Here is a 23972-nt window from a genome sequence, read left to right on the forward strand (position 1 = left end):
AGGAGCTGCTTCCCCCTCCAAGTGAAAATAGGTGCTCTAAATATGATCTTAATGTAGCTTCAGTTTCTATACAGATAAAAATACAGATTGTTTTTTTCTCTTTGAAATTGTAGGTGGCTGCTTTCAGTTCTAGGAATAAAAATGAGCTCTCCCTGTCCTTAAATTTATTTATATGATTGGGATTTTATGGCAAAATAATAGTAAAGCTGATGAACTTGTATTTCATGTTTTCTACAGTAAAATGATCCCTTGGTGTCATGTCTGACAGACTTGCAATCTCTTTTTTTTTTTTCTTGTATTTGTCCCAAGTGATACTTTCTTTTTTAGCTGTTGGATTAAAAAATTCCCCTTGTGTAGTGATTTATTTTTTTTTCCTGAGAATCCGTTGTACTTCGAGGACAGGTTTGAACAGAAATATTTTTTTAAGCAGTTTTTCTTGAATAAACAAGTCATCTTGTTTGAGCTAATTACAGTAAAAAAAAAAAAAACAGTGAAGATTCATGAACTGATCTGTGTAAATCAGTGATGGCTTGTAGTGTTTAGTGATAGATTGAAAGCTATTTAGGAAATGATCTGACTCATTTTCAGATAGGGTGGATAGTAAATTATTCTGAAAAGTTGCATATATATGTAAAGGATGGATGGGACTGTCAGGGAAGTGTTCAGAAGGTAATATTCTGATCATCTTTGGTCTTTATGCATATGTGGTATAAGAGGAGAAGGGAAAAAAAAGGCAACTAAAAGTAATAAAGCTAAATGAAACTCTTCCTAAAGAGAGGAAGAAAGAGAAAGGCAGGCATTTGGGGTGGTTGACAAATGGCTGGGTTGCCGATACAGGGAACATATGAGCAATTAGCAAAGAAATATGTGCCACGGACAATCAGAAAGAAGGACAGAGAGGAATGGAACAAACTTAAAACCTGACCAAAGTAGGCACAAAACCTGTTTTTGCTTCGGGATACTGCATTTCCCACAGCAATTTTCTGGTGTAGCTTTCACATCGTAACCAATTGTAGTTCTACAGGTATGTTATCAGCCTAAGAAGCTGTTCTCTGTAACAAGAGTGGGAGTAAAAGTGGTTGCCAAGGCAGTCCGTTCATGTTCATAGTAAGAAAAATGCCTGAGAAAGCCCAGGGTAGAATATTGCTACTACTTAAATGAACATACTGTAGGTTTTTAACCTCCTGTTGCCATTTTTTAAAATAAATTTACGTTATCTTTCTGTCTTGTGTTCAGAGAGACTCAATTATTTTTACAAGTTCCTAGATGTCTTGTGGTGTTCAGAAAAGATAAATTCCTTTTATGACATTGTGGTGCCATTCAAAATGGTAATTTTGAAAGTAGGCTCTAAGTTTGAAAGTGTTCTTGTGCTCCTCTCTGTAAAGATAGTTGACTGGGTGATCAGGAGGAATCTAGGTATGGCTGCCTGCCGTGTGCCAGGCATCGCTGCTTTGTTCAGTGAAGAGCAGAACCACTTGTTCTTTCCCTCGCTCTCCCAGTTGCTTTGTGGATGTGTTTTCCTGATGTGAAAAGTCTGTGTATTTCCAGACCACCCTGTGTGAGCCTTTACTGCAAGCCTCAGCTATTGTGAGACATGTTGTAATCACAAGGCATTACTGTGATAGCCGGAACACTTGCTTCATGAAAACTGTCTTTCACTTCTAGCTCTGTGGTTGCCCAGCTAGGGCTGCCTGCTTCCTGCGTTGCTCCATGTGCTAAATCTTACCTCTTCTCTGTGCTGCAGGGAAGAAAAGCTTGTCATACTTGCGTATTTGGGGAATGTTTAAGTATAGGAGGGTCAGGAAAGAGTCTGATGGTGCAAAAGGAAGTAAATCTCTGTATTCCAGACACCAGAGCTATGCATAGGGTGTACCTAAATAAAGTATTTAATTTCTTCTAAGCTCTTTCCAAAGATAAGAATTTACAAGGAAAACTGATTAATTTTGCCTCTGCCAGGCGTGTTGAGTATTGATGTTTTTCTCTTATGTACCTGAAAGAGTTGCTGATGGTCTTGACTCCTTTTTCTATCTAGTCTTCAGGCAGTTTAACTTCTCTGCTCAGTTGAGCCATACTACTCAGTTATTTCCTGTGCCTGATTGGACATGTGTCTCATTCCCCTTGTTTGTTTCTCCTTTTTTTGTCACTCTTCTTAAATAACACTCTAAACAAAAAATATACAAAGGTTTATTTTCTGAGAAGACTTCCTCTTAATTCTGGCAGGGCTCAGCAGAGAAGTAACAGTTCTTCTGTTTAATTTCTTTTTAGGATTTTCTTGGTGTTTCTTCATGTGTATTATACCTATAAAACACATTTGTGTGTGGTGGTCTTCCCACCTCAGCACAGTTCTCTTTCAGTTGGTATTTGCCTGAGCTGAGTATTTCTGTTGTTTCTTTAGTCCTGGAAGAAACTGAGGAACCTGGTTGTGTCCTATTAAATGAGAAACTTTGGCATTGATTGTGCTAGATACAGATTTAGCCCAGTGCTGTTACTGTTACTTTCTTGCCCTGGCAATGTTTACAGCTGTGTCAGTTTAAGTATTTTTCTGTTAATAGAATTCACATGCTGTTTGCCATTGTTCAGATTAACAGAGTTGTTAAATAAGGTCATGTCTGGTGCCAGTTCCCTTTGCCACATTGCAAACTTGGTGTTGCAATTTGTTTAATTTTAATATGTTTACAGTACTTTAGCTGGCTTTCATGCTGTGATGGTTTTGATGGCCAAATTAAATTATATTAATTGAATGATAAGAGAGATGTAAGACAGTATCAAATATATTAACAATCCAAATCTGCTTGATCAAAAATCCTTGCAGTGTACACTGTTTCTAGTTTCTACTTAAGTCTTAAACTTGTCTAGCGAAACCTTTCACTGTGAATCATTTCTCATGACAGGTTAAGAGTTCTACTGGTTTGTAAATGTTTAGATATGTTAAATGTAATAATCTATTAAGAGAAGATACTTGACATTTTTTGTTGAAAATATAGAAGTCTATGATACTCTGAGTGAAAACATCTTTGTGCTGTAGGAGGCCAGGACTTAAAACTGTAACCTAGTTTTCTCTCTCTGAATTTAAGGAACAATTAGTGAAGAGTCTGATCAGGATATGAAGCCTGGAAAACGCTATTTAGATTGTCAGTAACTATTTAATACACTTCTTTTTGGGCTAATATCTGGAGAAAGTGGTTTGTTTCTGTTTTGTGGTGTTCGGAGTAACTTGCAAAAGTAATAAAACAGAAAGTAGAAGGCACAGCAAATACTATTCTATGATGTTTCAAGCATAATAGCTCTTCTCCAGTAAAGTTGGATTCCACATTTGTATTTTGCTAAACACAATTGCTTAGATAGAAAAAAAAAAAAAAAAAGGTAGACTAATTAACTGTGTTTTGAGAATTTGTCTCCTGCAGCTGCTTTCTCATCTTATCTGAAGGAATTTCCTGGAACTCCTACAAACTTGTTAAAATCCTTTTTTCATCCATGCTTGCTTTCTGTATTTTGGCACAAGGATGTGCATTATTTTGTCTTTTCAGTGTAGACAAGTTTGTTCTCTGTTGCGGGGATGGGAAGGTATTCCACCTAGCTTGTCAGGAAAGTAGTTGTTTTGCATATGAGGCTGTATAGTGATTCTTGGCAAAATGATGTCTAGGTAGTAACTCCAGAGTTTTCAGCAGCCTCTAGAGCGGATTCTGGTTTATATAGGCGGTGTCCCAGCAGTATATTTAGAGAGATGAAAGAATCTGCAGATTTGTATGTACAATGTTTACAAAGAAAGTGATTGCTCTTTTTATTGGGTAGAGAGAATATATGTTTAATATTGACAAGAACCAATTGAGGTTATGTGTGTGTGTGCTTGTGCAGAACCTATTTTGGTCTATTTCAAGTCAGAATAAATGAGCAATATTTAAACCTCATATTACAGAAATATTTGTATAGTATCTCCTTTTTCAGTGATTTAGTACTTTTCCAAGTGAACTTTACAATGTTTTTTTGGACAGTGATCAATAAATTCATATAGTTTTTTTGTTTGACTGGAATTTTTTTGGATACAGTAATATTTAAAAGAAAGTTGCATGTACAGGGCTTACTAGTTGAGTGTTAATGTCATAATGTCATCTATCTGGGATTGTAAGAAAACAGCTCTTTCAGCTAGTTTCAGCTAAGGTGGTAGTGAAACCAACAGTGTTTCTGGAATCAATTTTTAAAAAAATTAATGTTCACTTGGTGTTTGTATTTGCATGAATGGTGGCAAAGTTGTTCTTGGACCTGCTGTATAAATGTCACTGGTGTCGTGGGATGCCATCTACTGGGCAATATGATTGCTACCTATGAGATACGTGGAACCTGCCTGTGAGTAGTAAATCCTAAACTAGAACTTAGGAATTTTTTGATTAAGATGTTGAAGAACTACAAATGCTTTGTTAGCATTTCAGTATGCGGACGCTTTTTTTAAGAGTAAAACCAGACCTACTTGTTATGTTTAGATATTGCAGCTTTCCTGTCGAAGTTGGATCTGGAGAAGAGATATTGAGTGACTTTTCGGTATTCCATGAGTTTTTGATGCTGTTTTAGGGAAATATAAATGGTTGTAATGGTCTTGTTGTTTGGCTGGTTTTATTACTACATTCTTAAAATAAATTGTGTATACAAATAGAAATGGAGGGACTGACTTATAAAGGTTACAAATCCAAGTTAGGAATCAGCAAAATGAAGCTAATTAGCACAACTTTATTTCATACCTTACATATAGGCCTTAAGATCATAAGTTTAACTGCTTGGCCAGATGCTAGTTTGTGTCTGGGACACTCCTGACTGCCTCAGTGTACAGGATGAAATAGAGACATGTATGCTATTGCACATCAGAAACAGATCTGAGGCAGTCTGGTCTGTGAGGTTCTTGTGGTGTCAGAATTGGAAGGCATGACAAATTAGCAAATCAGGGAATTCCAGAGAATAAAGGACAGTTTCACAGGTAAGGCAGGTGACTGTTGTGATGGGGAGCCATCTCTATTCTTCCTGCATGATTCCTGCATAGTGTTGAGCGTGTTTTGCAGTGCTTACTAATCAATTGTTCCTGATGCCCTGGATGACTGAAACTGTTCTCTGTGTAACTTCCACAACTTGAGACACGAAAGTAAAAATGGAAAAACTCCTTTTAGTAGCAGACTGACTGACACTCATGTGTTATGACCAAGGCTGGAACTTGCTGGGCCAGCTGTACTGCTCGATTCTTTCTTTTTAAGCCAGCTCTAGACAAGTACCAGACGCTCTGTGTGCAGGTGGGCTTCATGCAACTTTTCGACAACAGGGAAACAAGATTTCGTGGTTTCTACTCCGGACTCTGAAGAAGGAGGAGTGCTGTTCAGAAAACAAGAGTCTTTTTGCTTCTGTTCTAATACTGGCCTGATTCCCTCGCTTGCCTCCCCTCTTTTTGTCCAATTCCAAGTCAACATCATCTCTGCCTGCAGCTTTAATCCTACTAGTTCTTTTTGCAGACACACTAGTCTGGTTGCTGCTTCTTCTACTCTGCTATAGGAAGATACTGCATGTTCACCCTTGTTGCGCACAGGATGTGTGAGGGGATAGAAGCATTTTTAGTTACTTCTAGGGTGTGGCATGTGAATTTTCTGTGCAGCACTTGGAGCCGCAAGGGTGATGGAGTGTGCTCTGTGTTGTAGATTTTCCTGATGTTTATCTTCACAATCTACTTGAGTAAACACGTGAGAAAAAGTAAAAATCAAAGTTTTATGGTTTGGCTGAATTTCTGGTGAAATTTTCACAGAAACAACAGAAGTTTCTCTTCCTAGAAACTAACCTCTCAAATTAGGCAATAGTCTGCATTAAGAGGTGAGGCTATTAAAGAAGGAAACATCTGGCATTTCTTTTTTAACGTTATCAGATGGCATATATGCTCCTGCAGTATACAGGTTGCACCTCTTGTACCACAACAGAGGCAGCACAACTTTTTAATTTTCACTTGTATGCTTAAGTTGGGATTTCTGAAAGGTAATTTTGCAAGCAGAAACCTTCAAGTTCGTCCAGTCCCCCTGAAATTGCATGTAATTCTGTCAGTCTTTGAGATGGGTGAACCCCTTTAGTATTTCATGTAGGGTAGAAAGAAATGCTTGACAAACTGGCATTTTCATTCTGGAGAAGAAATCATTGACATGCTAATTTTGTATTTCTATTGGACATTGAAGAAATTGAGTGATCCTTACTCTGAGCACTGCTGAATTAAAAACAGTACCTAAATTACAGGCCAGAAAGTTTTGGATATTTAGCTGCTGACAGGAATGTTAAATGGTGAAACTACCCATGAACCTAATGTTTTCAATGTGTTGCTAAAACAGCAAAAGGAGTTTAATTCTCAGGGATAGCACAAGGATTATGAGCACTAAATGTTGCTGTCTTCACTGTTTGAATACTTGAGATGCAGGCTTTGTATGTTTTAAATGTTTTCTAGTGATTAGTGGATGGCACTTTCTCTGAAATTTCTCAAAATTAAATGATACATCCAAAGTATTGATAAAGTTTAGCAGCTCATGTTGTTTGAGGCAGGAACATATTCCAGTGTTTCTGCATACCTTATCTTTGACCATATGTTCTTCATAAGAAAAAAAAATGCTGAGTTCAGTTTCTCAGATGATTTTTATCTGGGCCAGATTATTTGGCTTCTAATATTATTATTCTGATTGCTCACAGTATCTGAGGAGGCCAAGTGGGGGGAAAAAACTTTGCTCTGTTACAAATGGGTGTCTATACGAGGCAGTAATAGGATATTCAGGACACTTTAATTGATGTTATACCTTACAAGCTTTGCTTGTAACTGTAAAAACAAATCAATCCTGCTGTATGTGATATTTGAACCACAGCCTGTCCAGCATTATCCTCTCCATTATGAAATCAGACTATGTGATGTCTTTGGTCTGTGAAACCCAGGAGAAAGTGCTTAATTTTTGTTAATTTCTAGCAAAACCAATTCTATGTCATAAGAGTAAATTATATTTGGCTATTAATAAAAAAGTATGAGAGATTTGGGAGAGGGAGGAGGAGGTTGGCTTTTTTTAAACATCACTATTCAGCAGGCTATATATAACATGCTCGTGTGATAGTATCTTCCCTGAAGTCATTGACCTGGATCAGGTGAAGATGTGGGATGACTTAACATAAGTAGTAAGAATTTTGTATTGAAGTTTAAAACATATTGGGACTCAAATACCTCCTTACTAATTTCGCTCAAAATGTGAAGCTGGACAGACTGAGACTGTTGATACTGTGAGTGAATGCTGCTGAAGAAACTTTCAGAACATGAGGTGAACCAAAACGCCTCAGGCTTTCAGCACAATGCCGCCCTCTAGTGGAGCAGTGTTGCGTTAAAACTCAACATGCTTTGTCAGTGAGCAGCAAGGTTTTAATTAGTCCTGATACACGGTGTGCAGTATATGTGGGTACTTGTATAGCAGTAACGAAGTAGAAAAAAAATTGAGGAAGCCACCTCTATCGCCTATGATAATGAAAGTGAGATTTCTTACTCTGATAATTCCAAATCTTTGCTTTGCAAAAGTTGAATCAGAAGTTCTCACTGAATAGCAATTCATTTGGGGTTAATAGGATTTAATTCAAGGATGCTTTTAAAAGTCAGTACTGTTTCATGCAAGTCAGAAAGGTATGCAGACTATCTAAATCCTTGTCCCACACTGTTTAGGCTCTTCTCTTGGTTGGTTGTTTGCTTTTGTTTCCTGCTTCAAAGTGAACCCCTCCAGAATATGCTTTTTTCTCAAAACCTGTGATTAATATGTATGCATCCAGTTCAATCTGACGTTCTTGAATATGTAACATACTTGCTGTGTTTGCAAATGTAAGGCAAATGCAGGCAAATGTTGGATAGGCATCAAGTAAAAGATGCTGTGCTGACTGGAATATGTTATCTTTGAGTGTTTGGGGTTTGTACAGGGAAAAGATCTTTTGGAATTTCAGTTGATATAATGATTAGAGAAAAGTGAAAAACCCAAAGCTTTGATAAGGAAGTAAGTGTTTACTGTAGGAGGAAGAATAGGGGTGGGAGGAGATTACTTGCCTGGGTATTTCAGTTTCCAGATCCCAGGTTGGATAGGTTGGGTGAGATTTTGGTAGCTAAGTAATAGGCTTGAAGAACAGGAAAATCTGTAACAGACTTTGGTGAGACTGTGTGACAAGGGAGGAAAAAATAAGTGATGTAACCTCTGGAAAAGAGGTCCTGCTGGATTCAGGGGGAGATCTGGGGATTTAAGCGTGAGTGTTTAGCTCCCAAACTGAGGCTGTTAATTTAATTAATCGTTTTCCCTTTTGTAGCTTTCCTTTTCTCCTACACAAAAGGATATAAAAGTAACATGGTAGATCCCCTGCTGTGAGCCTGTTCCTCCAAGAGGAGGATGTGGTAGTTGTGGCGAAATATTAACTCTGAGAGTTGTAGGTAGCATGCTGTATCTAACTTTGTTACTTGTTTGTTCTGACTTACCAGCCATAGTGATGTGTTATGGTAATGTTAGTTTCTTTCTGTTCCACTCAGATTGTAGACTTCCTGATAATTGATCATAAGATGCAAAATTCATCTGTTGTTAAGACCTTGTTGTATGCTTCCCCTGGAAATGTTCTTAAGTTTTAAATACAAACATTATGTTGTGATTTATGTTTATGGCTGAATTTCTCCAAAGTTAATATCACAATGTGTATGGGGGTTGTAGTCTGGAATGATACGGAGAAGTATTGGCATGAAGAAAACTTGTAAATGAAAAATTTTTTAAAAACGTGTAGGAATGATCTCGATGTTTGAGAGAACTTGTGACAGGAGTTTGACTGTTGCAAAGAGGCTTACGTCTGCATTAAATCAACTGTTTTGAGCTTAAAGGAAGAAGGTGGGGAAAATATGACTCATTGGAGAACCATACTTCATCTGGAGAGCTGTTGGTATCTGACATAGACTCTAGGTTGAACTAGTCTGCTTATGTCAGTGTGATGTCTAACTTGCAGATCACCTGTTCTCTAGAAGGTTTAGTAGGCAACAAAAAGACTTGCAGTGCTGCCAATAACTGATAAGTGTTTTGTGCTTAGCATGCATTGTTGGGGAGATACGGATCCTGCATAGGTGAAATTTTTTAGATCTCTATATGGAAGAAAAAAAAGGCAAACAAACCGACAGAGGCAATGAAATTAATTCTACAGAGTTACCGAGCAGGTATTCTCAGAAGTTTGGTCACTGTCAGTATCCAAATAATCAAAGATTGCTACAGATCCTTCAGAGTTTATGGATGAAACTTCAGAGAAAAGCATGTCAAGTGAGAAAGATGGAAAAATCCTGAACTCCCTGATGGTAACAGGGCCATCCTGAAAATGTAGTTCTTTGAGGCTATTAAAAAAAGATTCTTGAAATATTTTCTTCTAATACATTGTTTATGCAGAGTGATGCTTTCAAAGCAGATCCTGAGTGAGGCAACTAAAGAAAGAGGTTCAGTATTTATATAAGCATGGTGCTTAAACATTAGAAACAATTAGATAATGCCTTAAGCTATCCCTGTAGGTAAAGAAACTAAAGGAAAAAATGATAGAATAGTGTTGTCCACCATTCATCTAAATGTGATGATGAAATTGTTTGAACAAGTAGCAGAGATTTAAAAGAAATTACTTATTGTTACACTCTTGTATTACATGTGGTAAAGCTTCTGTTCAGATGCTACAGAGTAGAGTAACAGAACAAAAAAAATGAAAAAAAAATTTCTGTAGTTAACACTAGTCCTTGCAATTAGGCTTAAAAAAGGAGAGGGGTGGCTAACGTGACTGTTTCATTCTGGCAGTTTCTCTAAAGTTGTCTGTGCTTGTACCAAGCTATGAAGAACATGTCTTAGCTGAGCTGAAAGAGGATGTTGATCAAAATACTGCCTTCATTGTGTACACTGGTTTCATTCATGGAGGCCCTTAATGTGCTACTGCAATTGAGGGAAGTTTATGTTAGACTTGACAGATTATAAGATGATGACACTTCTCCTCCACTTAACTAAGTAACCAAAGCAGAACTGAAACCACACAGAGAAAAATGAGAAGCTGTGGAAGCTATAAAACCTTTCTCTGACACATGCAGTGCAACTACCTTATAATCCAAAGATTGAGCTTGAGAAAGAAATAGGGTGGAGAGAACTTATGCAGCCTAACTTAAAAAAAAAAAATCTTTTCTTCTGTTACTTAAAATGGGAAAAGGTCCTAATTTCCACCCCACATATGTCAGGCATGGTTATAGTGTTTTTCCAAATTTAAAGTATTAGGAATTGAAGGCTGAAAAGCTAGTGCATTTTTGCCAGTGGTTCATTTGCTTATTAGTGTGGGGTTTTTTGTGGTTTTTCTCTCAATCAGCACTTATACTGTTGAGATTTTAAGAGTGTTCTGCCCAAGATTGCTAACTGAACAGTCAAAATATGAGTCAATAGTACCATGTAAAGGTGCCTGTAGGAAGGTGCATCCAAAGAGATTTTATAACTTAACCTGTTATTATTTCAGATGCTTGAGTTTGCCCTTATTTTACTTCAAGAATTTAAGATTCCAATTTTCAGAGAGCAGTGTCTTTTAAAGATGTAAATACATTTAAAAACTGAGTCTTGTGTCAGCTGCACATGTCAGAGGTGGCTGGCTTCTTTTAGTTGTTGAGAGGCAGTAGCAACAAATCTGCCTCTTAGAAAAATAGTGCACTTATTGCTGTTTTAAAGCAATTTTATTTGTTTACAGGTGTCAGCTGTGATGCATGTTTAAAAGGAAATTTTCGAGGTCGCCGATACAAGTGTTTAATTTGCTACGATTACGATCTGTGTGCAACTTGTTATGAAAGTGGTGCAACGACGACAAGGCATACAACTGACCATCCAATGCAGTGCATACTAACAAGGGTAGATTTTGGTAAGTGCTAATTTCAAACTAGTAAATTTGCTACTATGTTGTATCTACAAACATAATACGGATTTTCATGTTTCTATTTCTTAATCACTTCCCCTATTAGTATGCTGAAAATAAGAGCAAGTTCTCACCTTCTAAAAACCAGGCGTGTTTTCTTTGATTTTAGTATACAAGAACTGATATGTATGTTTCTTAACTTGTGTATCTGTACTTTAGTCTTATAACAGCAGGTTAGCAGACTAATAAATATACTTAATAACAATGACAACTCCTAATTAACTTCCAGTTCAGAAGTTGTGGCAACCTTCTTTTCCCAGGACGCTTTACTTAAGTGTCACAGCAAGCAGAAAATTCCTGGTGAGATTTTGTAGGAATGTTACTCACTGGTGGCTTATGTGGAACTGTGGATACAACAGGGGTAGTGATGGTCTGTACTGAGTATGAAAGAGTTGTGGCAAACACTAGCATGTAGTCTTCTTGGAACTCCTTTCCAGATCTACTAATTTAAGATTTCTGACTGTAAAGCCATGTCAATATTTAAAATAAAAAAATAATTGGTCTTGACTCCTACCCTGCTTGTTGTTTCTGTTGCATCATATTAGTAACCAGCTGTAATTCATGAGATACTTTTATGACAAACATCTGCGCTAAGACATTGCTGATGCTCAACATGTATTTCATTTATATGTTAAGTCCGTGGGGCTAGCATTTTAATAATTTTTTTACTAATCTAGCTGTATTGTTCTTTGTTTTGAATTCTTCAAATACAATGATTTCTTAAAAGCTGTAGTCTTATGAATTGTAAATTATTTCTTTACCTTTTTGATTAAAACTGAAGTAAAATCTACTTTAGTGCTTTAAAGATTAGACAATAGCTATATATAGAAACATGCAGTTGGGTTCTCAAAATGGACTTTGAATGAAGATGTCTTTCACTTTCTTTTATTCTCAGGCCTTCACTTGGCCTAAGACTGCCTGGTCATGACGTCAGAAATCCAGGCCCTGGGAATCCAGGATTTGGAAGGAAATAATTTAGTGCGTTATTGAAAATGCCACCATTTTAGCTTGCATATGTTTCTTCTTGGGCTTCTTTTTTTTGGGTCTCACTAATAAGGTAAAATTCACTGTGTACAGAATATTAATTCAGGATTCGGGTCACTGAGATGCACAGTTCAAGCTTCTTAGCCCCTTAGCACCAGTTATTCTTGGATGTTCCACATGGGCTTAAAAGGACATCATTGCCATGAACTTAAATGCTCATAAGAGAGGAAAGAGGACTGAAACATGCTTGCTATGAAACCTTACGCTAACATTAAATGTCAAAGCTTTCAATGTACTGCAGTGGGGAAACTTGTTCTAAACACTTCTCTCAAAAAAAAAAGAAAAAAACCAACAAAACCAATCAGCAGAACCTGAGAATATCTAGGAAATACATGTTGTTTCTTGCAATTTGGTTATTTCTCTTCTGCAAGTCTTTGAATGTATCTTTTGGTTTAATGCATTTTATTTGTGTATGTTGTGGGGGCAGAGAGGGGTTATTTTTTACTGCTTATGTCTGTATGAGGAATGAAGATGGTGAGGTGGAAGAAGGTTCACAGTTAAGTATTGAGATGGGTAATAGGATTCCGAGGGCTACTTCTGCATTGCTTGGTCTTTGCTACTTTAAGAAGAATAAGAAAACAAGTCCTAGAAATTTCATATGGCTTGATACTCAAGCATTGCTCCCACAAAAGCAGTGTTAGGAAAAAATAATACTGCAGCTCAGCTCTGCAGCAGGACTCCTGGTTTGATTAACATTGTAGAACAAAAATGGGAAAGAATACATCACCTCCATTTGTAAACCACAACTAAGGTTGATGGCAACCGAGTACTGACCTTGTAAGCTTATACATTGGAGATTGAATTAGGACATATTTATAAATATTCCTTAGGGCTCAGGAAGGTCTGTGGCATAATTCTTAAAATGTTTTTATTTTACAGTTCTCTGTAGAATGTAAGACATAAAGGAGTGTGCCTTTACAGTGTTATACAGATGCTTGGAGAAACTAATGTAACTTTTCAAAGGGCCCTGTATAGCTAAGGAGATTGTGACTTTGAGGAACATCCAAAAAAATTAGGAGCTAGAGTATGTTAAGTTTAATTAGAAAATCAATAATGAATGGTGGAACTAGTTTAGAATGATCTGTTTCAGAGTTGTCAGGATAGCTGTACTAATGAATATTAAAAATCACCAAGGACTCAGATATTAATGGGTTAAAAGAAAATAATCTCAAGGGGAAGATTTGCAATGTAAAACTAAATGACATAGAAGTAGTGAAGTTACTTCCTAGTGATGTGCAAAGTCAAATGAGAGGAGAATGTTTTCTCATGTATGACAGTATGAGTAGGGAGTTTTCCTAAGTAAGGAAAGCTTCAGGAGAAGCACAGAATGGAAGGTTGTTAGTATAGGTGGGTGTGTGAGTTGTAGTTTACTTGCCTGTTGACAAACTTCAATACTCTTGTCTGTAATGAGGTTTGATTCAAAGGTATGAAAACTGGTTTTAATAGAAGACTTTTTAATAGAAGTAAACTTAGAGTTTTTGCTGATGGTGGGGACGGAGATGGACAGCTGGTGAAAGATGAATATTTTACCAAGGAGAAGGAAGCAGAGTTGGGGGATCCTTGTGTCGCAAAACTATTGCGGGCACTTCAGAGGAAGTCAATGTCATTTTTCTGATTTTAAAGGTGCACTTGGGGATCAGTGAGCCATTTGCTCAAGGTCCACCTGCAGCTGATGAAAAGGACCTGATACCTCTAGTTCCCATCACCATTCTGGCCAGTACTGTCTACGTGTGGATAACTGTGGAGTTTAAGTACTCTGTGCTTAAAGCTGTGGCCAAGTTAAGGCTTGTGGTCAACAGCTTAATCATGTGGATGATCCTATGTGTCTGGGATTGTTTTAGCATACAAAAAATTAACATATTGTTTACCTCAGTGAAAATTCTGATCAGTTTTTAAGGTTCCTAGGTACTGTAATAATGTCGCAGAGTATCTTGCAAGAAGATGGTCTTCAGGTGCTCTGAAGGAGCTTTTGTTGTCATCTTGGTATTTTTTGATTGATTTTTTTTTTTTCTCCCCTGAGACTTGGACTAGTTTAGGAGCCCATGTGAGAACACTGAAAACTAATAAAAAGCCCTGGTGATTTCTGGCCACACAGGTGTTCAGCCTTGTACCATCTAGTATATTTGTCTTTCAAAAGTCGGTATATGACCTAGTATTAATTTTGAAGCAAGATGGGATTCAGTACAATGGCAGTGCTGTTGTTCTTCAGTCTCCACAAGAGACACTGAAATGCTTCAGCACACACACCAACAGTGATATTCTGCTGTAGCAGGGACAGAGCTTAAAATAAAAGATGAAATGTCATATGTAATGACAAGTGGCCTTTAAAGCACAAATCCAATTAATTTATTTCTGAGCAGTCAATGAGCAGAATTGCAATAGGCCTATGTAAAGAACAGGAATGTGCTTACCAGGCAGTCATTGTACGTTTGTGCTTTTTGTAGGACAGTTTGTCAGGACAATGGAGAAGTTCAGAGCAAATTTCCCAGGTTTTTTTTTCTCCTGAAAAAGAATCCTAAGCTGTTAAGATGCTTTATGATTTTAAGCATGTGGCTTGCACGTTATCCCCATCATTTTAGAGGGGTTATACTGGCAAAGAAAGTAATACAAATTGTTACTAGAGTTCTCTGCCAAAGTCATACTGTCTTACTTTGATAAAAGTACAGGAGAGGTGTACTTGCAGTCGTCAGCTCGGGTGCTTATGTGACAGAAGATCCTGCCACCTTTTATGCCTAATTCTTATGCAAAGGGATCTGCTTAAATAACAGGTACCTGAATAATGCGTAACGTGAGGTTTGACTGGATTCACGAGAATCTAGCTTGAGGCTTTTGTGATTGTTTTGTTTTCAACCACTAGAACAAGATCTGTCTGGTAAGTATGTGTCTTGCTAAGTCAGAGCATCATGCAGTGGTCTAGTTTGTTTGGAAGGGAACTCTGGACATCATCTGATGTGACCTTCTGTTGGAAGCAAGGGACATAAGTTGGGCTATCCCATGAAGCCAAATCTTGAATATTTCCCTCATGGGAAGTTTCACCACTTCTGGGCAACCTGTTCCAGTGTTTAGTTTCTACAGTGAATGTTGGGTTTTTTGTTTGTTTCCTCTTATCCAAGCAGAATTTCCTGTGAAGCAGCTTGTGTCTGCAGCCCATCACTGTGCTTCCTTTTGAAGAGGATATCTTTGTTTCCTCTACAACTACTTTTTCAGTAGATGAAGTTGGAGATGAGATCCACCTTGAGCCTTCTCTAGGGTGGATGAACCCCATTCTTTCAACCATTGTTATGTGAAGTTTTCCATCTCTGTAGCTGTCTTGGTGGACACAAACGTGTGCATGCACACACAACACACAAAACCCCCCTAGATCCTCTCCATTTTATTTCAGTATCTGTCTTGAATTGAAGACATCAAAACTGAACCTTGTGTCACTGGTGTTGCCTAACAAGTGCCAAGTAACGTGGGATAACCATATTGATTTGATTGCTGTTTTCTTACTGATTTAGCCCAGGTCATCAGTTGCCTTCAGTGATGCAGGGGCACCCTGCTGGCTCATGTTTAACTTGCTGTCCACTGGGATGCCTTAGTCATTTTCAGCTGAGCTGCTCCCTAGCTGGTTGACCCTGCCTTTGAGCAGCAGCTGCTGTTTTGGCACTGCTCAGCATTGGCACACAGGCTGCAAATCCTCTCATCTTCATTAGAGTGTGTGCTCATTCACTACTTCAGCATGTGGTTCCTATTGTTGGGGGGGGCAGCTGCTCCACAAGGAGTATCAAGCCAGGAGCTGAGGGTGACCACAGCATGGGGAGGAGCAATGTCCTCATTGACACCATGTCCAGGGCAGGGTTGGTAACAGGAGCAGGTCCCGTTGACAGTCCCTGACAAAGCAAGTGTAACAAGTCAGCTCTGGGGTCCACACAGATAAACCCATCTAAGGCAGGAGGAGGGCTGAGTACAGCTGCAGTATAGTTCCTGGCCAGATGGTCAGACCTTAGATGTAGCCCAAGTGTGTGTGTGGTGGTCTGATTTGAGGCTGGTCAAGGCAGTGAAGGCCTATCGGTCAGCTCAGGGCCCTGGCAGCTGCTCAGGAAACAAAACACCCAGCTGCTGCTGGATGAGTAACTGAATACCTGCCTTGTAGTCATCGTCAGCCCCAGCAGTGTCCCTTACATTGAAGCAGTTAGCCCAGCACTCTCTGGCTGTGAGGTTGAATGCTGATGTTGATTGCAGCTGATGAAACTGCATCAAGAAAAATGGAGGATGTGCTATTTCTTCTTGCTAGATACAGCTATAGTGGAAACTTGGTGAAAGACTGAAATAGTGATGCTCTGGCTGGAAGGAATGAGCAGCTGATTTCAGATTCAACTGAGTTGACATTTTACTCCAGCAAATGTGGCTCTTGCACTGCCTTTGTAGTGAAAGGGGAGAATTCCAAGTGAGGCGAGTAGAGATCCCACCTGTTGAGAGTAGATCCCTCCAGTCTGTAAAGCAGGGCAATGTTGGTGATTAACAGAATATTAGAGTCTAGATGAGTATTACAGCTACATCAGTGTGTATCTTTGTTTCACAGGATCAGTCACAAGATAGTTCTGGAGATCTCTGGAGGTCTCTGGTCCAACCTTCTGTGAGGTCAGACCAGGTCAGTCAGGGCTTTCTCCACTTGAGCCTTGAAAACCTCTAGGAGTGGTGATGGCATGGGGCTGTTTGGGTGTCCTGTTCCACTGCCTGTCTACATGGGGGAGATTTTTTTCCTTATATCCTCTTGTCCTCCTGTACTGTAGCACTGTGAAGAGCCTGACTGTGTCTCCTTGATCCTATCTCTGTAGGTATGGGGGCAGCTGTTGGGTGATCCAAAGCTTTCTGCTGCAGGCTGAACTAGTGCTGGCCCTCCAGCCTCCCCCCACAGGGCGGGTGCTCCAGTCCTGCCATCTGACCAGCCTTCTGCTGAACTCACTACAGTGTGATGTCTCCCCTTACTAGGAGGCCCCAAATGACATGCAGTGCCTGGATGAGGCTGACAGATGCTGAGCCGAGGGGATCACCCCTACTCATACTACTGTAGGCACGTGGCTGGCCCTGGCTCAGCTCGCTGCCCCCTCTGCACCCAGCACCATCTCCTCAGAGCTGCTCCCTGGTCCTGCTGGCATCGCTGCCCAGGTCTGCCTGCCCAGGGCAGGGCTGGGCTGAATTTCATAAGATTCCAGTCAGTCCATTCCTTTATGCTAATGTTTATAAATAGAAGGTAGGTAAGCATTATTTCTTTGTTTATAGCAGAGTATCTAGCAGGTTTTAGAATGCTTTTTGTTCAGAAAATCTGCAGCAAAGCAGAACTAACAGCAATTTTAAGGGTAATACTGTCTTGAATAGTATGTCTGCTTGATCAGGGATACAGGAATATATATACTTTGCAAAATGTGGCATGTTACCACCATTTAGTTTCTTCAAACATTGAAAATAAAAATTCAAACAAATACCCTACAACTTGTATAATACCAACGTTTTTATCTATATGTATATATCAAATTGAAATTACATTACTCATATGAAGAAAAGTGAAACTGAAATTCCTGACTGTGACTGCTGTGTACCCTTGTAAAGAAATATGTCTTAACAGAAAGCAAGGACAAGCTGTTACAAAATGTGGTCCTGAATCATCTCTTTGAAAGACTGATTTTTTTTAATCTAAGAAATCCTATTGTACTTCTGTGTCATTACTAACCTCCTGCCAAGTTTGAGAATGTGTTAGATTTAAATGTTAAATACAAGCAGTCTGTAGGTATAGATGAATAATAAAGCAAAACTGCTTATATTTTTGTTTGAGTTTTCACATTAAATTTGTGTTTTGTTTGGGGGTTTTTTTTCCAAGAAGAGCTTTAATGTCTAAACACTGTTGAGCTTGAAAGATAACTTCAAAAATTATTGTTGAGTCCTCTTTAGGCAGTATTCAGATCTTCTTACTCCTTTGTATTCTTCCTCTAATTGATAAGCAGTATAGGTAATGAATTTTCTCCTAGAGGGTTGTGATTTAGTCTGGTTTTCTTTTTTACTAAGCAAACTTGTCATCTTCATTACTTTGAAGAGAAGGCTTTAGACATCCAGAGGAGTTTGAAGAGTTAAGGACTTCTGCTTGTGTAGGAAGGTATTTGGAAAGAACCAAAATATATTATCTGAAAGATTTCTTTGTGGCCAGAAGGGATAATTCTTTAGTCATGGGCTAGTTGCATCATAACAGTAATACAACTGTAAATAAAAACAATACAACTGTAGGTTCCCTTGCCATGGAGGCATGGCCTTTTCATTTTTTCCCGTACTACCTCTAATTAAGATCTTCCCTCACAAATGAGCCTTTGATAGTCAATAACATGACTGTATTCATAATTTTTAGGATCTTTTTAAATACTTGTAAAAAAGAAACAGGTGGAGAAATATCCATTCAGTAACTTCAATGCTAAAATTAGACACAAAGATTCATGGTATCACTTAATTATCAACCTTTTTTTTTTAAAAATTTATGTTATAGTTTAAAAGAAAATTTACCTGGTGACTTATATTTCAGATTAGAAAAGGAACAAGTTTTGATTTTAAGAGGTGGAGAAAGATTAAAGTTGAGGAGGAAAAAAGAAGGGAGGTATAAACTTCCAAGGGAAAAATACTTGGATTTGCCAGTGACTGATTTAACTTCTGACAGGTGCATTTTTAGTTACTTTTTTCCAGATGAAGGCATTTTTATTTGGCATGTGCATGTACGTTTGCTGTGTATTATGAGAAAGATGTGGAAGGAGGTATGAATGGGAGAACATGCAGGAGTATAATCAGGAGGCTGGAAAGAATTCAGATTTTTTTTTTTTTAATTAATAAATGGCTTGTTTCGTATTCTCTGAAAGCAAGGACCAGAAACACAGGATTTGACAGTATTCATCAAACCTCTCTTCTCTGTGATAGAACAGTGTGTTTTGCTGGAATTCTTGACATCTGGAAGGAAAAGATAGTTTTTACCTGCATGCTAATCTATTTACCACTCTCTTCAGATTGGTTGTGGCCCTGTGCCCTTTGCTTAGCTGGGAAGCTGGAGTTGGTACTTCTGCCTTACTTGACAATACTCACATTCTTGAACTAGTGAGGTTTATAGATAGAGGTTTTTAGACCACTTGATAACTTTGAGGATATTTTTTTCTTTTTAGGTAGTAGATGCATAAATTACTTCTATTCATTAGAGGATTTGCATATAATATTATTTGCACCTTTTTTCATTAGCTTGCCCCTTTGAGTCGTCATTTTCTTGTTTTATCCAGTTCAATATGTAACATGCCAGCACTTAGAAAATTCCTGGAAATGGGTCTGCTCAGCTAGAAAGAGTCCTCAAAGGAGAATTCGACTTGGTGTTCTTGCATGTGTGTGTATATGTTTTTTCAGTGATGGAGAGTTTGTTTTCCAATCAGTAAATAGTATTTGATCATCATCGTGAGGATCGTACTGAAGCTGGAGGAAAATCAGAGTATCAACTGAACAAACTGTCATTAGCTTTTAATGTGTTTGTCACTGCCATTTTTGCTGTTCCCACAGGTATGCAGATTTTTTTGTGTTGAATTACTGAGTTTCAGAGAACAATATAGTGTTTGTGCTGTTTTGGGCAGATTAAATGCAGTTGAATTTGGAATTCTTAATTATTTGGTTCAAAAGTTTGGCCGTCTTTCTTTGTTCCCAGAATCTTGATTTAAGTTTCAACTCTAGGCCACTGAACTGAAGTTTACATTTCATCTGTGCAATGACACTGTATAAATAAGAACACTTTTAAAGCTTTCTTTTTTGCTATATACTGTAACAATGTGTGTAATGAGCTGCTTTAATTAGAATTTTTTCTTCGTATAATTGTAAAGAGAATTCTTTCATCTGTCTTCATTGAAGCATTTTGCATTTATTTGTTCTAGACAACTATCACTGCGAATCCTTTGCCTTACAGATACATTTTTGTGAAGGAGTATCTTGCTCCAGAGTCTGTATGGCTGATCCATTCAGAGACTGTTTTAGTGACTGCTTAGAACTTTGTCCCATGTAAACTTCATTCATGCTTTCCTTATTTGAAACCATGACATAGGCAAATTCTTCATATTTGAATATGATGCTGCATATTGGTAACTTTTTTTTACTGCCACTCAGCTTTTTGGCTGTATCAGAATGGGAGTCTGAATGTGATTCTTGGAGAAACTTTCAGGGGAATACTTGGTGAAATACATACTGAACTGGCACTGGTTAAGAGCTCCAAAATACTGAAGTTCTGTGAATTATGTAGATCTTCTGTGTGCTATATCCAAAACAGTCTCCATAACACCTCAAACTTGGAGCAGGTTAATTTTCATATAAATCTTTATTGCATATCATGTAAATAAGAGGAGAACGGAAGACTTGGCAACAAGACTGGTCACCACCTGGGAAATGTGTTCTGTAATTTTAGAGAAGCTATTAAAGTCAAAAGATAGTTGTGCATGTAAGTAAATCTAATTGGTTCATCCTGTAGAATAATGCTGCTTAACACCTGTACATAGGAACTGTCGGAGTTCTGAATGCTAATGGTGTAATCCTGCCTGAGACCCAGTTTTTCTGGTCATCTGCCAGAGTAAGTGTAGTGCCAGTTTACTCTTGTAGAATAAACACAAGCTTACTGTGAGAAATGTGTAAGAATTACTGATAGTTTTAAAAGCTTTGACATGAGGGAATTTGCTGCTGTTCCTGCTTTTGAGCATTCAGAACATGCTTTAAAGCTGACTGATATGTAGTTTATAAATCAAACAAGCAGACTTTAGAAGCTTTCTTCCAATCTGGTAGTATTGTCATCTTCAGTAACATTTAGGTGTTGGCCAGTGACCTCTCCTGGAAATGTGGGAAGGTAGACCTTCCTCTTCATAGCTTCACTGGTTCTTCCCATGGATTTATAGGGGATCAGGTATGTCTTAATTCAAAACATCTATCCTTACCATGTATCTTGTTAGGATGCCAGCAGAATGGCTGACAACTTGTCAAGGAAGTGCCTATCATTCATGTGTTGGGTGACTCAGATGCGTTCAGAACTGAGTCCTGATACATGCTGTGCAACGACCTTTGGGATTTCCCTCCAGTAAAGATTCCAGGCATCTGTTTGTGTCAATACTATATAAACAACTTTTAGGTTGGGGGTGGAGGTGCTAATCTTCTGGGCATGTCTTCTAACTTACATTCATGCTTTCAGTCTTTATAGTTCTGTTTCGATCATATCTGATAAGCAATTCAGTTCTCTAATGAAAAAATAGTTCTGTGCCTTCTTGCATGAAACATTTCTTAGGACCTCAAATGCTGCTTTGGAGAATTAAGACTTAATTGGCTGGGAACTTTTTACTTCGGATAGTTAGTCATAATGTTTTCCTCGTGTGTGTGAATATGTAAACCTAGATTCAGGATGATACTCGGGCTTAGTGTAATAGTTAATTCAATGAACCAGTCAAAATGCTCAGTGTGTTAGGTATTGTTTCTTCTTTGGCAAGGCTGTCTACTTGGGCATTTCTTATTGTGCCTGTTAAAGGGGTATCTTTCTCTCATTCTCTAGCATTTAAATTCTCTGGAAGCAGTTTCCAAATAAACAGGGATTTACTGAACATAAACTGTATTCTGCAGTGTATTCAATCTGATTCAGTATCTTTAACTCTGCATATTAGCATGTTACTAAGAAGTTCATTTCCTGTATTGGTCTTGGAGTGCTAGTCCTCAAAACCTAATTATATGTAAAATACTGTCTATTAATATAGTGGATTATAGATATATACCTTTTTAGCTTATGCATCATCTTTTGTAAGACTGCAGAAACAAATATTGTTCTGTTCTTCCTAGTCATTTCCTAAAGAGGGATCAGTGGCAGATGTCATAAACCTTAGGAAGCTGAGACTTAAGCTGTCAGAGGGACGTATTCCTAACACATTAGATGGATACTGCTTTGTGGTGCAGAACATGAGTTCTAATACCTGTTCAGGCTTGTCCAATTTTTAATTTATAGCAGAATATTCATAATTCTATGAGAGTATTTTTCAGTTACTTATCAATGAGTCCTAGAAAAAATATCAGTGAAAAGATTTTAAATTACTTGCTGGAGAAAATCACACTTTTTATCTTGATGGGAATGTGAGATCTATTCATGTTTCCTGTAGAATACATAATACCTGCAGAGGACATGAGAGAAAAGCTTTCTTTTCTTGCATGGTTTAATAAATTTTCGTGTTAAGTTTGGGGAACTTCTCATTAGCAAGTTAAAGGTGCCTGCTTTTCATGAGTAGTGCAAAAGTGCTTAAATTCAACACCAGTTGCAACCAGTGTGTAATAGATACAGATTCCTTTGTCACTAACAATTTTTATATTATGTATTAGAGACATTTATAAAACTACTTATTGTGAAGCAGTGGTTCAACTATGGCATAAATATTGACATGTGATATCACTGAGGACTTTTAATCTAAATTTTTGAGGTTCTGTTGAGAGTTCAGCTTTTGAAAACTCACTCACGGTTGAAAAATACCATAGGTGACCCTGTACATGGGATAAGAAGGGTGGTGAAAAAGTGAAGGTTTGGCATTGTCAGCAAGATCATCATAGGAGTCTTTGCTCCCACTGAATATTAGAAAACTATGTTGTGTTTGCTAATGAAAATGAAATTCAGTCTGTTTTTTGTCATCAGTAATTGAACACTTCTTGAATACCAGCCTATGACCTTTATACAAGATTAAAATAACTGTTTCAATTAAACACCAGATTAATTTGGCAGTGATTACATTGAAGTACACTTATATATAAACAGAGGTTTACATGAACAAAATAAATTATGCTACTGCTTTGAAGTAACCTCTATTTACACACTTTCTGTTCCAGATTTGTACTATGGTGGAGAAGCTTTCTCTGTAGAACAGCCACAGTCTTTTACTTGTCCTTATTGTGGGAAAATGGGTTATACGGAAACATCTCTTCAAGAACATGTTACTTCTGAGCATGCAGAAACATCAACAGAAGTGGTAAGAAGCTTCAGAATTGGCTTTCAGTTGTGGTGGAAATATATTAAAAAGAGTCTCTTTTCTGGAAAATTGGTATCCTCCTTTTTCTTTCTTGATACATGAGTTTATTTAAATGCTTTGTAAGAAGACACATGTACATTTGACAGCGACATCAAAATTCTTCTACGTTTCATGGATATTGTAATATACTGAGCTTACTTCTTTTATGGTTGCTGTTTGGTTGTCCTGATGTAAAGGCTGCCATGTGCAGGAGTTTATTGTCCTGTAAGACAGAATTTATAATGGTCTCATGGTTATTCTGTGTATCTGTGTCTCCCTTTTCACAACCAGTATGTAAATGTCCTGGGGAAGTTCATGGCTGTGCCAGTCTCTTGTGACTGAGAGAGAGAGGAAGACATGCAGAAAGTTTGGTGTGTTTTTCAGACTTTTGTAATGCTTTTGTAATGGACCTGGTATGTTTATGTAATGAAAGTTGTCATTCTTTTGAAAGTATTGCTCTTAAAGCAGAGCTTCTTCCCCTGTCCCTAACAGCTGATGTGGTTAAAAATGCACTTAAACAAGTGTCAACAGAATAACTTTAATCTGAGGTGTTAGCTCCTGCTATCCTGATTGTCTTTGGGAGTAGGAGAAACTAGGTTAGCAGAATGATATCCAGGGTACTCCTGTCTAGTTAACTGTTGTGCCACAGATTCCTAGAAAAATGTGAATCCTATCCTTCCAAGGAATTCTGTGGAAGAAAACAAACCTTTCCTCTCCAAGCCTATTATGGATTTTGTTTGAAGGAGTGATGGGGAGGTGGTTTGTCCATCTTTTTAAGACTCAAAGGTGTTATCCTTCTTAAGAGCATATGAAGTGAAGCAGTTTACTTCACAATTAGTTGCACTGTAGGATCATTATTTAACTCAGTGACACACTGTAATTTTTATCGTCATCTTGATT

The 23972-nt window shown here is 37.9% G+C and overlaps 1 protein-coding gene across 2 annotated transcripts in view; it reads left to right on the forward strand.

The window, feature by feature from the left end:
- The window catches only part of LOC104630216 (E3 ubiquitin-protein ligase KCMF1), a 53852-nt gene that overhangs the window by 14317 nt on the left and 15563 nt on the right, over nucleotides 1-23972 (forward strand). For both annotated transcript variants that reach the window (XM_075739598.1, XM_075739597.1), the window contains exons 2-3: nucleotides 10747-10914; nucleotides 22894-23033. In XM_075739598.1, the coding sequence (XP_075595713.1) occupies nucleotides 10747-10914; nucleotides 22894-23033 (308 nt within the window). The remainder of the gene's footprint in view (nucleotides 1-10746; nucleotides 10915-22893; nucleotides 23034-23972) is intronic.

This window comes from Balearica regulorum, chromosome Z (genome assembly GCF_011004875.1).
Source record: "Balearica regulorum gibbericeps isolate bBalReg1 chromosome Z, bBalReg1.pri, whole genome shotgun sequence".
Lineage (NCBI taxonomy): Eukaryota > Metazoa > Chordata > Aves > Gruiformes > Gruidae > Balearica > Balearica regulorum.